The sequence below is a fragment of the Sitophilus oryzae genome, unplaced genomic scaffold (genome assembly GCF_002938485.1).
Source record: "Sitophilus oryzae breed Bouriz unplaced genomic scaffold, Soryzae_2.0 scaffold_1368_pilon_pilon, whole genome shotgun sequence".
NCBI lineage: Eukaryota > Metazoa > Arthropoda > Insecta > Coleoptera > Curculionidae > Sitophilus > Sitophilus oryzae.
Window position 1 is genome coordinate 750515 of NW_022146024.1, and position 16617 is coordinate 767131.

Consider the following 16617-nt stretch of genomic DNA (forward strand, 5'->3'; position numbering starts at 1 on the left):
ATCAGTGTGCTTCGTTCCAGTTACGTATTGCTCCTTTGGGTACGGAACCCTAAAAAATAATCATATCTAAAAAATGATAATAAAAAAAAAAAAAAAAAAGTGAAAAAAGTTATAGATATACTATTTTAACCAAAGCTTCAGTAAATAAATAGCGTGACAAAATGTATATTAACTTCAAATAAAAAATGTACCTATTATATCTATTTATGTAAATAAAATTGGAGATAGCAATTTAAAGACTCACAACTTTGTGATAACTTTTTTAGGATAATCCTGTGTAAAATAAAAATATTTTAGGATATACATATACATCTTCTAAAATCATGCAAGACTTCACTCGCATTAATGAGCCACCCTGTATATAACACTTTAATTAAAAAAAAAATAAACACATGTTTTTTTTTTTTTTTTAATTAGTAAAAAACCGACAAAAATAACTGGCTTACTAAAGTTTGATTTTCATACATCCGTTGTCCGATGCGATGATACGATAATAATTTTATTGGTTGAATGTAAAGACTTCGATTGGTTAAAGCAGGGTTAACCAAACCAAACCAAACCAATTTTTTTTTTTATTTTTTTATTATCAATATAATTAATATCGTATTATCATATCGTCGGACAACGGATTGCGAAATATCGAAAGCTTAAGATTTTTCAGAACAATTATTTTTTTTTTATTTAAGTCATCAGCTGACAAACTGAAGCGAGATTATGCCAGATTGAAAGAGCAACACGCCGAAAGTTTGCAAAAGATCCAGGATTTACAAACTCAAATTAGTAAGAGGCGAGTTGAAGCTAAAACAGGCATGATGAGTCAGCGAGACCAATCTGAACAGTTCAGAATTCAATTGGAACAGGTTAAAAATGAACTGGAGAAAAAATCGCATTTGTTGGATAAAGTAAAAGCTCTGTTGCACGGTGCTGCTGCCAAAGAAAAGCTCTTGTTGAAAGAGGTAATGACACGTTAATCTGTGGTAATAATTGTTAAAAAAATACAATAGTAACCTACAATAGTTTAATAAGTATTTATTATTTTATCAAGAAAAATAAAGAAGCTGTTCTTTGATTTATATTACGATGACTAGTAGATATATTGGATTTTCTATAAAAGAACCAGTTAAATACCAATTTACCAATTTAAATACACCAGCAATTTTTGATACCCCTGTATACGTATAAGGAAGCACTCAAATTTTTTAGTAAAATTTATTTCTCTGGCTTGAAAGTCAGCACAAGAATTAATTCTGAAAAGTATTGTACAGGGTGGGTCAAATTCGACGCTTTTAAATGGAAACACCCTTTTCTATAGGAGATAGACGAAAACTAATATCGGTGTCTGGAGCTCAATTTTCATCAAAAACATGATGGTGAAAACCGCACATCAATATCTGTTACCATTTTGGAGTTACGGGGTGTTTTTCAAAAATGTGCATTTTTAACAAGTCGCTGTAACTTTTTTGCTATGGAAAATTTTGTATTTCTTTGAAAACATTTCCAAAGCACCTTTTTACGTAGAATTTAATGGTTTAAGTATAAGTTTTTTTAAAATTAATAATTTAAGAGTTATCAACAGAAAAATTGTTTTTTTATTTGGGACACCCTCTATATTTTTAATTAACTGAAAAGAATTTAAAATTACCTTTCCAAAAATATAGCACACTTGATATTTTGTTATAATCCCCTTCGAAATACAGAATTTTTAAAACTTCGCCACTGTTAACTAGTAGGCTTTGGACCCCTTATTGATGATATGCCCTTAATGGAACTCGAAAACATATTTTTCCAGCAAGCCGACGCGACGGACGCACCGCCTCTGAACGCTGAAGTTATCAGCCAATTTTTGCAGCCAATTTCAAGAATAATTGAATAGCTAACCAAGATCTCAGCTGTTGGTCGTCGAGGCCGCCTGACTTAGTGCCTGTGCTTAGTGCCCATGGATCTAATCCTACGGATATATGTATTTGCGGAAGAATAAAGGTGCCTTATTCTTCCGTATAATCTAGACAAGAATTAGAAATAGTTAGCAGTTATGAGAGGGTATCTTTCACCCCCTTTGCTATTTATTTTTATTGTTAATAGATATAGTTTAAATGTGTTGATGTTGGTTAAATATATTTTAAATTGTTATAAAATTCTGCATCTCTCATAGCAAATATTATTTTCGTTTTAATTGATGCTCACAGCTAGAATTTTTTTGCATTACAACCGGTGCCGTTGAAAGCCTACTTATTTAAAGGGGCGAATTTTTTATATACTCTATATCTCGAAGAGGAATCGAGCAAAATATCAAGTGTGTTATATTTTTTGAAAGGCAAATTTAATTTTTTCAATAAATTAAAATATACAGGGTGTCCCATATAAAAAATCAAATTTTCTGTTGATAATTCTTAAATTATTAATTTTAAAAAAATTATACTTAAACCATTAAATTCTACGTAAAAAGGTGCTTTAGAAATGTTTTCATAAAAATACAAAATTTTTCATAGCAAAAAAGTTACAGCGATTTGTTAAAAATGCATATTTTTGTAACTCCGAAACGGTAACAGATATCGGTATGCGGTTTTCACCATCATGTTTTTGACAAAAATTGAGCTCCAGATACCGATATTAGTTTTTGTCTATCTCCTATAGAAAAGGTTGTTTCCATTTAAAAGCGTCGAATTTGACCCACCCTGTACAAAGTATTGATAAACTTTTTTATTATTGTATACATATTCAAATATTTCAAAAACCAAGGCATTTAAACATATTAAATTCTTATAATAAATGCCTTATTTTATGCCCAAGAACCCAAAAATTAAATAAAATACCAGGTGTTCCGTAAGAAAAAATATAACTTTGGCATGGATATTAGTTATAGACACATCCTGTATATTTCAAAATAATTTTAAATTATGCACATCGCCTTCCCACATATACCCATAAAATATTTTGCTTCTACATCTTTCCGTTTTCGTATAATCAACCGAGGCGAATGAGGTGCGCCATCCTGTATAAAGCAGTCCATTACAAAAAAATAACATTTTAATGTAAAAAATCATTAGAATCACTTTATACCGGGTGCGTCTCAAAAGTGATGAATATTTTGTGTATTTTACTTTTTTATATAATATTTTTTATATATTGAAATGATGATGAATATTTAGTATTTTTAATTGTCTTAATTTTTTTCAAATGGAACAAGGGTGGCTCATTAGTGGCTCATAACCACACTTTTGGTATTTCTAGTCAAATTATCGTTATGAACCGCATCCCATACAGCACATCAAATCACATTTACGGTGTGTTTACATTATTAGATGTAGACACAGGGTGACACAATTCCCCCGATGTAAATATACTACCTTTACACATTGTAGTTCAACACGTATGCACAAAGGTTAAACGTCCGCCTCACAAGATAGCCACAGTATAGCATTTACGTATACACAAAGTAAGGGATATACAGTGTGCCGTAGGATACACAGTGCTTGTGTATTACGCTTAAACTATGTTTACACATTGCAGTTATGACTACCGCGTGTATACGTATGTATTTTGCTTCGTATATACATCTTGTGCTAGATAAAACTACTTCTTATGAACGAATTTAGGAAATAATACAAGTTTTGATGCCTAACTTTTCGTTCTTTTTAAGAAATATTTATTCAATGATACCAATTATATCTTTTTAGAATGAAAATTAGGAAGGCAAAACTTTGTATTTTCCAAAAGTATTTCGATCGTAAGTTCAAGAGAAGTAGCCTTATGTTATAATTTCAAATAAGCCATATATGCGAAAATAACAAAAGTTGACATATGATATGTTATTCAATTCAGAGTATCATTTTCTATCGAATAAAGTAAAAAAATACCGAGGGTGCCATTTAAAAATCAAAAGTTGTCATCAAATCAAAAAAAGTCATTTCCGGTGAAACCGGAAGTGACCGAAAACAATTGAGTATATCAATCAATCCTAATTTATGTCATATACTAGTAACATATACAAAATCTCGTCGTTTTATCTGAAAAAATAAAAAAATTATAACGGTGAGCCACTTTTGAGACGCACCCGGTATATCCACGATTTTTTTAAATGTATTTTTACAAATACGGAGCATTTTCAGAACACTGGATTGTAAAAATGGGAATTTAATAAGCATTATAAGAAACTAAAATAAAATAATTAACAAGACTTTGTAATTTTTATGATATATTTTTTGTATAGATTGCTGAACTGAAGACTGAAAAATCTAACGATAATTTCCAAAGAAATTATCGAGTAGATGTCCCAAGCCCTATAGAGGAATTATCTGAAGAAAGCACCACTCAATAATAATTATAGTGAACTAAATATTCGAGTTACATTACACATTACTTTTATTTATAGTACTATTTTTATATTTAGTTATTTATTTAGCTATATAAGTTTAATAAACGAAATATTATTTTTGTAATATTGTTATTTTATTTCTAATGCTTGCTTACAATATTCTGTGTCGTATATATGCAATGATAATAGCAATAATTATTACTTCATCTAGATAAAAGAAACATTTAATGAGGATTTAATAGTTACAAAATAATTCAAAAATATTTAAAGTGAGGTCAAAAGGCGATAAGAATAGAGAGATATAGTACCCAGTGCCATAATTTTGAACGCTAATATACACTGTTATTATATCGTATAATAAATCAAAATTGTTGCTAAATTATAATAGATCTACATAATTAGATATATCAATATTTACAGCAATAAAAGAAATGTTATTGTAGAAAAGAGTTATTGCTACAAAAACGCATCTTGTTCAAATAAAAACGCGATAGACATCTAAGTTTAATTATTCACGACTTATCGCATTCATTTTATTTGTGTCTCGTATTTCACCATTTCATTCAAAAAGTAAACAGTGAAATGTATTAAACAAGATACAAAATGTCTTTAAGTAAAAGTTCTTTACTACCAAATGTTTTAAAAAACCTTTTTGTGAGTGATGTGAGGATCGTAAGATGTAGTCATTTTGTTTATAATCCTGACCCTAAACCTGCAATCAATGGTAAGGTGTTTATTTAAAAAATTGCTTTTAATATGCTGTTTTGTAAATTTGTTTTGTTTTGAAGGAGAAAGAACGAAAATGAACATGTTCCAAGCTATCAACAATGCTTTGGATACGGCTCTGAAAACCGATCAGAAAGCTATAGTTTTTGGAGAGGACGTTGGGTTTGGTGGAGTTTTTCGGTAAGTTAAAATACTATACAGGGTGTTCCATGATGACATGCTAATTCCATACGATCGAAAAAAAACCGGCGTCGAAAATGACTAGTGAATATCTTTCATGGTAATTTTGGCATGGTCGAACCCTAGACGATATTTACTTGGCCCATACTCTTCTTTAATTTTGATGGCCCTTACTGCCAGATGGCCTTAAAAAGGTTGTAACTTATTTTTATATTGAGTAAAAATGATTTTTTAAATAGTGTAGTTTGAAAGTTGAGAAAAAATATTTTTAATTTTATGGTATTAATATTTAAGAGGGTGATTCTTGGACTTATTCTATGAAAAAAATATATGAATGTATGACGTAAACACCTTAACTTTTGGGATACAGGGCGGTAAAATTCCCCAATTTCTTCTTCATAATAACTCCGATGTTATTATAAATATTTTTATGTAACTTGATACAGGTTTTCTATGTATCAAAATGCCTTTTTTATGTTCAAACAATTTTATTTATTTCAACCAGTGGCCTTTATATGGATTTTACATAAAATATTTTGAAGAAAAACAAATGGTACGCCACTGACTTCTCTTAAAAACAACATTATTTTCAAAAACTCTCATTCACTTCTAAACAATTTTTATCTCTCGATTTTTTTTTTTTATCCGACGAAAATTTATGCAAAAAAATTAAAGTCATATTACTTCAAGGGTCATATCGCTAAAAATTTGATTCGGTGACTGTGTGGAAATCGTTGTTGTATCGGCTGGATGGAAATTGAGAGATAACAACAAATTCTTTTTTTGATACATAAAAATCATTTATGAAGTATCTATAATAACATCAGAGCTACTATAACATTTTTAGAAGGTTAAATATTTAATACATACATTTATTTGAAATTGTTTCCTTAAAGTGGATCCAAAAAATCACCTCCTTAAATATTGGCATGTCATTAAGGAACACCCTACATACAGTGTGTCCAAAAATATCTTGAAATAATGGAAAAATCTGGAAATTGTATGTTTTATATTTCTCAGATATTATTATTATTATTATTGACAAAAGTTTCTGCATTCTGTTAAACTCTAAATAAATACAAATAATAAAATGGTGGAAGACAGATCATCCGGCCTCCACCTCACGGCTACCTCATTCGGAGACAAGCTCCACGACTGTGAAGGGCACGGAGGGCCAAACCCCAACCGTGAAAGGTTATTGTATACCCTCAGAGGAAGAATATCTGTTGCCAGAGGAGAATGGGAAATACCCTGTCCTCTCTACAACAGGAAAATCTTAATGTATGATCAGTTATAGACTGTATGATGAGTTATAACTCAAAGAAGAGGGACACAATATATCTTTAAGGTCGCAATGATTAACTTCATCCCCACTCCCACTCATTCTGCATTCTAAACTCTAAATATTCTAGTCAATATTCAAGAATTTCACTTCGTATCGGGGAGTTTCAAAACTATAAAAATTTTTCAAGAGTAAAGCGGGACAATTTTTCAAATAACTTAAATATGTTACTTAATTTTTGTTTGTTTTGTTTTAAAACTAATCTTTTTTTTCTTTAGGTGTACATTAGATTTGCAAAAGAAGTACGGAAAGAGTAGGGTCTTTAACACTCCACTCTGCGAACAGGGAATTGCAGGATTTGGTATAGGAGCAGCTGCTGCCGGATCCACAGCCATCGCCGAAATTCAGTTCGCCGATTATATTTTCCCAGCCTTTGATCAAGTAAAATACTTTTATACAAAGTAAAAAAAGACCAAAACTAATTGAATATGTCTATATGAAAAACTAAACAAACTTCTTAGACAACAACTTTCAAAATTTTAATAAATAAGGTACGAAATGCTTTTCGACATTTTAAATAAAACCTGTCATTTAATGGAGACTTTTTGCAAACACTGTGTTCTGTCCAGTAAATTATTAATTTAAATAATTTCCGGAAGAATCAAACAAACACGATGTTGCTCTGACCGTTGTTTATTCTACACTGTACAACTATAAGAAATATTTAACATTCCTATACCTATATACAAAAACATAAAAGTGTATTTGGCTATAATTCAAATATATAACACACTGTATTTTGACTTAACCACTATTATAATGATCACATCATCTCTAGTTAGTGAACGAAGCAGCCAAGTACAGATACAGAAGTGGGGATCAATTCGATTGTGGAAAATTAACAATAAGAGCCCCATGTGGAGCTGTGGGCCACGGAGGACTTTACCACTCTCAAAGTCCAGAAGCTTATTTTGCTCACACACCAGGTTTAAAGGTAATCAGTCATTATTTATTTATTTATTTGAATCCATTAAACATATAGGGTTATTTACGGCGATGTAGACACTTACAATATATAAGGATTTTACAAAAATATAAGATTTTACAAAAAACAAGTAAATTTGCTTTTCAACGATATATCATGTTCCTATACCTAAAATAATAAAAACTATTTTTGTACTGTTAGGTAGTAATTCCCAGGGGTCCAATCAAAGCCAAAGGTTTGCTGTTAAGCTGTATTAGAGATCCAGATCCTTGCTTGGTATTTGAACCCAAAGCACTGTACAGAGCGGCTGTTGAAGAAGTTCCTGTTGCGGATTATCAATTGCCATTAGGAAAAGCAGATATTCTCAAGGAAGGTATTTACCATCAACTCAGTTAGATTTTGGCTAGGGATGGGTACACTTGAGACAGACAGCGGCTTTTTACTGGCTTTTCTGATTTTTTATTGTTTTTATTGTCTGTTTTACTATTTTTACTGTTTCTTTTACTTAAAAATGCCTTTATACCTAAATAGGGAGCCAAAACAGTAAAACACTACATACCAAAAAGAGTTGAGCTGTCAGTAAATTAGTAAAAGAGCGTTTGGCCTTTTCTGAGTTTCTTTTACGTTCAAGTAATTATATATTATAATGCTATGAAATTGATTTAGAATTAACTTTTTATCATTCTTTTTTCTTGCACTTTCGCCTTTATTTAATTTTTATACTTACCTATCTTTACCTCTACCTGTCAGAAAAATTGATCAAAGTTGACTCTTCATTAGCGCATCTGTATTTTTGTTATTAAATAATTATAATAACTTACATATTTTAATTATGTTATGTTTAGTATTTCCCTGACGTAGCTTCTGCGTCTAATGCATGAACATAAAAACAGTATTACGCTTCTTCCTTAGTATTTTTATTCCATGACTTTGAGACTTCAATAAGTCAAAACGAGATTGTTTTCTTTTTCAGGAAAGGATATTACTATGATAGGTTGGGGTACACAGGTGCACGTTTTGTCGGAAACAGCCGAAATACTAGAAAAAGAATATAAAATCTCTTGCGAGGTCATAGATTTGGTATCGATTTTGCCTTGGGATCAAGATACTGTTTGCAGGGTAAATAATTCGTCTAAATACCCCTAAAACAGAAATAAATTATCACCCGAAATGATAAAAATCGTCTTGTTTCAGTCTGTATGTAAAACTGGAAGGGTGCTAGTAGCACACGAGGCACCTCTAACATCCGGTTTTGGAGCTGAAATTGCTGCAACAATTCAGGTAAAATTATTCTTTTTTGCCGATTATCATTTAGCTGAATGTAATGAACCTATTTTATTTCATACTGTATTGTAAAATACACAACATCATCAAAATAAAACATCAACACACATAAAATAAAACACTAAATCACCACGATACACCAAAACATTTTACTTTTGTACTAGACACGCGTTGCATTATCAGCAGATGATTAAAACTCTTATTATAATTATTGAGTTTTAATCATCTACTGATGATGTGCTAATATAGTTAACGAAACGCGCGTTCAGTGCAAAAGTAAAGTGTTTTGCTGTATTTTGGTGATTTAGTACGAACAAGAATTTGGACTCGATATATCCTAAGAAATAATAGAAGCCCTAAAGAAGCAGGTTATTGACAGGTCAAGAAACAAAAAAAACAAAGAAGGAGTAATGATATATAAAGCAACCCCAGAGATCCCAATTGGCAAAGGAGTGCGACAGGGAGCCGCAATATCCCCAAAGCTGTTTACCGCAACACTAGAAAAAATCTTCAGTCAACTGAAATGGACTAACAAAGGACATAATAGGACATTCCAAATAGATGGAGAATATCTTAACCATCTAAGATTCGCTCATGACAATCCTAATTGCCAATAGTGCTGAAGAACTACAAGCACAAATTAACGAACTAAATGTATAACGAATTTGTAGACAGAAAAGACATCCTAATAAATAACATAATACTGGAAACAGTAGAAGAATATATATATTTGTGACAACTAATACACTAATTAAGAGACTAAGAAGACCAAACCTGAGATGGGATCATGACACTAGGAAATTAGGAAATTAGTAGGGATAATTTGGGCCCGCATAGCCATCAATGGCTACACTATAATTGGAAAGAGTTGAATAAGCTTAAAATGATGATGATGATGATGATTTGAGACTCACCCAGCGTATCGTACTTCATAACAAAGAATACCACATTTTGACATTTTTACTGCATTTTATATTAAAATAAAATTCTAGCTTTCCTTTCGAAAAAAATGCCGGTGTGGTTATAAATAAAATAAGTGTATCAGTCTCGGAGAAAAGTTGTCATTGCCGTCTCTACATTTACTTAGTCTCTCGACAACCATGAATCACTTCACTAGAATAGTCCATATATACAATATAGTACCGCATGATCGAATAAAAACGGCGTCAGAGATGGCTATGAAATGAAGATCGCTGTCATTTTATATGTAAATTTATATGGGAAAATGTCATCGATCGTCATTTCCCAGCCAACTGGACGCCGTTTTTTTTTCGATCATACGGTACAATATATTTTACTTTTAGGATCATTGTTTCTTAAATTTGGAAGCACCTGTGGCTAGAGTGACAGGACCTGATACGCCATTCCCTCACGTTTTTGAACCTTTTTATCTTCCCACAAAATGGAGATGCATAGAGACTGCTCTAAAGTTGATGGATTATTAAAATAATACAGAGTGTAAATGAATAAGTGCGAAAAAAAACTCTACAAGTTATTTACAAAGTAAGAATTTAGAATAAATTTTCTCTAATAGTACACTCTATGCCAGGTGAATGTATTTATATAAATTAAGATTAAAATATATTTGCCTAGCATCTCAGATGAAATGTATAATTGACTTTTTATGGAAAACCAACATATTTTACAAGAAGTAAACACCAAATTATTTTGTACTTAAGTCATTTATACCCTCTACAGCATTGTCATACCATCATGTTTAAATTAATTTGTATTTGCCATATTTTTTAATAAAAGAATTATTAATATGATCAATTTATTTCATATGAAAACCTCTTGTAGTATTTATTAATTAAAAATTCCAGTTCTATAAGTACTAATTCAAAAATTAAAATGTTATAAAAATCACTCCACAGTACGTACAATATACATGTATTTCTTAAGGGTGGTGTCAAATTGGGTATTATTGGTATAATAATAGTTCCGAATTCATGAAGTATATAATACCATATGATCGAGGAAAAAAAACAGCATCAAAGATGGCTGGAGAATGACAATTGGTAATTTTGGCGAGGTTAAACGCTAGACGTCGTTTACTTGTCCCATACTCTTCTTTATTGTTTAATGGCGTTTACTGCCATTAAAGTTTGTAATTTAGATTGTAATTTATTTTTGTATTGAGTAAAAATAATGTTTAAATGGTGTTGTTTAAAATTTGAGAAAACAGTTTTTTGGAATTAGATTTGTGTGTTGAAATATCTTATCTTTTTTCATCTTTGTATAATTAGCGTTAATTTTTGACAAGATTTATATGTTAATTTTTAGTAAACGTTAAAATAAGTTAAAAGGTTAATTAGGGCTTGACTTCTCCAAAATTATCATCTATTGTCATACCCCAGCCATCTTAAATGCCGTTTTTTTCGATCATACGGTGTATAATATTTACTTTACTGCAAATTGGCACGGAATTGAAATACATAAATAACAGATTGGAGCTAGTTAACAACTATATTATTTAGATGCTCTTCTAAATCTGCTGATATGCAACTGCTACAGAGAAAATATAATTTTCTTGGTTTTAATTAAAAAAATTCCTACACTAAAACATGAAATTTATTATCATATTCTGTTAATGTCTTTCTATGTGGTTTGACGAAACAAAATTCTTTATTTATAAAACAAAATTGTTAAATGATAAATATTTTTAGCATTAATTTGTTTTATAAAGTTAATATTACTTTATCAATTAATTAATTATGAATTAAATAATAAAATAAAATAATTATGAATTCTTTGCCTTGCAATCTCTTTTGAATTTCATGGCCTTTGGAATTTCTCTAGCGTCCTCTGCCTTTGAGCTTCAGGAACCTTGTTGTATGCCTTCGAGATCCACGGCGTTTGGCTTTGGTTTCTCTATGGCCCTGATTTATAATGTATTTTTTCTGAAGGCTCGTCTACAGGACTCTTTCTTCTCTATTCCACGTTATAGGTGGGTTCTTTGCCTTGCACCTTGGGAAATCTCTTTTGAATTTCATAGCCTTCCGGCCTGTAGAATTTTTCTCGGCTTCCTTTGCCTTTGAGCTTCAAGAACCTTGTTGTAGGTCAAGAACCTTGTCTTCCGGATCCACGGCTTTTGGCTTTTGTTTCTCTATGGCCCTGATTTATAATGTATTTTCTTTTCTGAAGGCTCGTCTGCAGGAGCTTTCTTTCTCTATTCATTGTAAAGGTTTTGGTAGCGTAGTTCTTCGCCTTGCAGCTTGGGATATTGCTTTTGAATTTCATGGTCTTTCGGCTTGTGGTATTTCTCTAGATATCCTCTGCCTGCTTTCAGCTTAAAGAACCTTGTTGTAGGCCTTCAAGATCCATGACTTCTCGGCTTTGGTTTCTCTATGGCCCCGATTAATAATGTATCTTATTTCTTCTTCCTTTCGAAGGCTCATCTGCAGGCCGGGTGCAATGATTTAAATCAACTTGACTTAAATCAACGGATTTTTTTAATTTTAATCATGGATTTCAATCAAAATAAGCAATTTGTTTAAAAACTTATGATAAATCGAAAGATAACTGTAAAAATTATAAAAACTATTCCTATAAAGCTATAAAAAAGTATTCGTATATTAAATATACCCTATAATACCCTAACGATTAAATACTTTAATAGATCGAAGAATAATAATTGTAAAAGATATAACATATATCACATATACCTAATATCTATTCATCTATTAAAATGTTGGACCGATTTTTGAAGTTATTTCGTGTGAATCCATTACACTTCTAAATGACAGAAATTTATTTTGAGACTGTGAAGTGCCAGAACTCCGGTATTTGAATACATTTCATTCGCAATCTCTAGTGCAGAACTAGTTTCTTCTGATGTCAGGTTATATTTTTATTGCAGAGGCCTAATCAATGTCAAAAGATAAACCAGAGTCAAGGCTGTTTTATACCTTTTTTGAAACAGCTGAATGTTGATCAAGCTAACTTCCGTCTTCCCTAATTCATCTTCTACTTCATTCCAAATTTCTACCGACATTTTGTTTTGCAATAAGTACTTTGCACTTTGAACAGTAGATGGTACTAATTTTATTCTCGACTTAAGACAGTGATGAGTATTTCCTAAAACAGTCCGTTTGATCTAAAGGGGCGATTTTTTTTGCGGAAATAGGGGCATTGGCAAAGTTTACAGAAAAAAATATATCGGTGACCGGGATATGGAAAAACGACACGCGCCGTAGAAATGTTAATATTGTCAATATCGGACAGAGTTATAAACATTTAGCCATTTAGGATAAGACTTTAAATAGAAAATTGATTAAAATAAAAAAAATCTGATTAAAATTAAAAAAATCGATTTTTTGAATGTTTTTTAAAAAATCATAATTTTTTGCACCCTGCCTGCAGGACACTTCCTTCTCTCTTCAACATAAAGGTTCTGGTTTAGAAGACTCGCCTTCCTCGATAGAGCCAGTCTGCTTCTAGACAAGTGTCCTTTTGAGTTGGATGGTACTATAGATGGTTGTTTCTCTTCCTGAACCCCCACACTGACCCCCTGCTACATTGCCACTAGCTTATGCAGCAATGTTTTGTCCTCCTTTACATAGGTCGGAAAGTTAATTTCCCAAACCCAAAGAAGGGTGACATTCCAAGTTTATGAAGCTCTTCTCTTGAATCTTTGTCCACTGAGAAGGTCCATAAGACTCCTTTGTCCATAGGTTCGCTCTCCATGACATTCCATAAATGTGTTTTCAGGCAGCGGTTACTAATCCTTAATCTATTGAGAATTCTCTTGATCTCAAGCCGCTCCCCGTCTTCGTCTGGTATAAAGACGATACATACGTGGGACATAGTTGCTTCTTCCCCCTCCAGTGCCTTAAGGGATGCTCCCTCCCATGGTCTTAGAGTTGGAATAATTTCCTTTAGCCACGTCGCACTTGTATAGTCTGCACAAGTAATTTCTAGGAAACCCGGTTTATATGTGAATTTCTGGAAGCGTACCTGTGGCCCTCCTTCTTGAATTGCTTCATACGCGGCTAAGATGGATTTTTGGACTGCCTCCAGCTTTTCCAGTTCCATATTCACTTCCGGGAATCTTGCATGTACTGCCGCTATCTTAACGAGAGCGGTAGCTTCGCTTTCGGTTTTTGGTCTTTTGCCTTGGTATTGGCTTTCGGGTCGGCCATCTGACCCCGGCCTTTTTGAGCTTTGGGTCGGTAATTTTTGCTGATTAGCCATGGCCTTTGTATGCCTCGACGGTTCCCCTTTTGCTCTTTCAGCTACCTTGACAAAGTTGGCCTTTATTACGGCCTTTTTGGCCTCTATGTAATCGTAGCCTTGCTTTGTCAGTTTTTTGATTTTGGCTTTAGAGATGCCCGATAGTTTTGCGGCTTTTATCTCTTCATCTGTCATGAGGTCCACGTCTTCTAGAGAACTTACTCTGACAGATTGGCTAGTTCCTTGCCACGCAGTTTGGGAAATTTCACTTGAATTTCCAGGCCTTTCAGCCTGTGGAACTTTTCTAGAAATTCCCAGCCTTTCAGCTTCAAGAACCTGTTGGTAGGCCTTCGAAAGCCATGGCTTTTCGGCTCTCTGACCCTGAGTTATGATGTATCTTCTTTCTTCATATTTCTTCTCTTCCATGTTCGTCTGAATTTTTAATCCCTGGTAAAAAGAAACATATTATTACGCATATGCTAAACTAAAAAAAAATCAATAAAGAAACAACCAACGCAACGTCAACCAAGTCAAACCTACGACATAGAAAATTTTTTGATCTGAAATTGTAAATATAATATTATATTTATTAGGAGCCGACGTTTATTGTTTAGAAAAGACTTAAAAAAATATTTTTATTACAAATTCGTTTTCTTAAGCTTGTCATTTTAAACAATTTGTGAAACTTAATAATATTTTGAATAGTTTAAAAAAATCTATGGCGAAAAAATTGAGATATGATTAAAAATACGATTTGGGCATATTTTAAGCGGCTAAGACACTAAAAACATTAGACGAACAAACCTATTTTTCCAAAGCCCTTTGATTAAAAATTAGTGTTTTTAACGCAGCCATGGTACTCTAGAATGAAATTCAAAATACAGTTTTGTTTTAAGCGAAAATGTCCAAAGTTAACATAATATGATATGTCATTATATTCAGAATGTCATTTTCTATCGAATAAAGCAAAAAAATACCGTGGGTGCCATTTAAAAATCAAAAGTTGTAGTCATTTCCGATGAAACAGGAAGTGGCCGAAAAGAAGTGAATATATCAATCAATCCTAATTCATGTCTACATAAGTAATATTGGTTGCGTAAAATTCCTAAGTCCGCAGATAGATGTTTCCACGCAAGTCGCAGTTTACTATGAAAAGCGGTCGCAGGCTCTGTCGCAGGTTGTTTACGATTTCCTGCTCATCTCTAATGGCCTACTTAGTTAAATTTTAATGTGGTTTATATGTTAATTCTAGATTGCGATTTCCACTGTTACCTTTTATTTATATATAACCAGAAACACTGTTTTCACCTAAATAATAAAGATTTTAATTAAAAAGACACACTTAACTTACAACTCTAAACTCTATCAAAACAAAATAAAACAAAAATACAACCAAACAGACGCTGTCAATACGATGTTGCCAAGTAAAAATTGTTCATATCATTGAACTTTCCCTTTTTCTCAGTTCACACTTGAGAGAAAAGGATGACAATAATAAAATTTAATAATTCCAATGAAAATCGCGTACATCTGGCAACGCTACAAAACCTCCGGAGGCTCCATCTACAGTGACCTCTTACAATGAAAGATATGTAGATACCGACATACGAAATTCCAATATTGCAGAAAGCAGAAGATACATTGGAAAAAGACGAAAAGAATTCGGATTAATTCAATGAAATTACTAGTCTTGTTGCATTTCTCAGTATTTTCCACATTATATAAAAGATGATTTTATCTAAATTTAGTAAATATCTAAAGATTTTAAACGTGGCGCCATCTGTTACTGAACCTTGAAATTATGTAAAACATAGCATATAGATTTCTAAAAGGTAAAGTTCTAAAAACGCCGCGAAGATAGCGCCACCAATACTAAAATGAAGAAATATGCCTCCAGTTTAATGAATACAAGTTAATGTTCGGTGCACAAAACGTCCCCCTTTATAATTTTGACTTATATTTCATAAAATGGAAGTAAAAGAAACGCCCCTTTAGTTTGTTCGATGATCTCTATATTTATTTTTTTTTGAATATTACAGAAACATTTTTTTAATTGTAAATAGGTAAATTAAAATTACATTATATATTAAAATTACAAAAAAATGTACCTAATTTATATATAACATATAATTTAATTTTAATATACCTATTTTGTTACAATAAAAAAAATTATATCTATACCCAATCAAACATTTATAAAAATAAAACAATCATTAATGTTATTATAAATTATGTATTTTACATACCTATAAACTAATTTATATATAACATAATAATTTAATTTTAATATACCTATTTTGTTACAAAAAAAAAAATTTATGTATGTCCCAATCAAACACTACTTCTATCGCAGGTAAAACAATCATCAAAATTAGCATACATATTCATAAAACACATTAGCAATAGCATATTCACAAAAAATAGCGAAATAAAAATATTGGGCACGTTCAGAGAACACAGCCGCTGACATTCAGCGTAGAATTTCGCTGACCAGCAGCTTATGATATTCCCTAAACGGCACAAAGCAGCAGAAAGAACAAGAAAGAGTACCTGTCTCATGCGCTCTCTGTCTAGTATAAAAATTTGAGAGAAATATAAATAAATCGTCTTCGTCAAATCGGTCTATAATCGATCGAATAAAAATTATTTTGAAAAAAATATATATTACTGGCT

The 16617-nt window shown here is 31.7% G+C and overlaps 3 protein-coding genes across 3 annotated transcripts in view; 2 read left to right on the forward strand and 1 right to left on the reverse strand.

Annotated features, from left to right (window-relative positions):
• Positions 1–4417, forward strand: part of LOC115875292 (centrosomal protein of 290 kDa) — a 63563-nt gene extending 59146 nt beyond the window's left edge. Inside the window, exons 31-32 of the mRNA XM_030890712.1 lie at positions 687–956; positions 4211–4417. Of these exons, the coding sequence (XP_030746572.1) occupies positions 687–956; positions 4211–4318 (378 nt within the window). The 3' untranslated portion in view covers positions 4319–4417. The remainder of the gene's footprint in view (positions 1–686; positions 957–4210) is intronic.
• A 308-nt stretch (positions 4418–4725) lies between these two features.
• Positions 4726–10541, forward strand: LOC115875302 (2-oxoisovalerate dehydrogenase subunit beta, mitochondrial). Its single transcript, XM_030890720.1, has 8 exons — positions 4726–5039; positions 5104–5221; positions 6782–6944; positions 7342–7497; positions 7690–7861; positions 8462–8607; positions 8683–8769; positions 10077–10541. Exons 1-8 carry the CDS (start codon positions 4919–4921, stop codon positions 10215–10217), a joined length of 1104 nt encoding a protein of 367 aa, XP_030746580.1. The 5' UTR covers positions 4726–4918; the 3' UTR covers positions 10218–10541.
• Positions 10542–13043: 2502 nt separating this feature from the next.
• LOC115875303 lies at positions 13044–15328 on the reverse strand. The gene is made up of 2 exons (XM_030890721.1): positions 15296–15328; positions 13044–14391 (listed from the first exon to the last, which is right to left on the reverse strand). The coding sequence occupies exon 2, from the start codon at positions 14368–14370 to the stop codon at positions 13327–13329; it is 1044 nt and encodes a 347-aa protein (XP_030746581.1). The 5' UTR covers positions 14371–14391; positions 15296–15328; the 3' UTR covers positions 13044–13326.
• Between the last annotated feature and the right edge of the window lie 1289 nt (positions 15329–16617).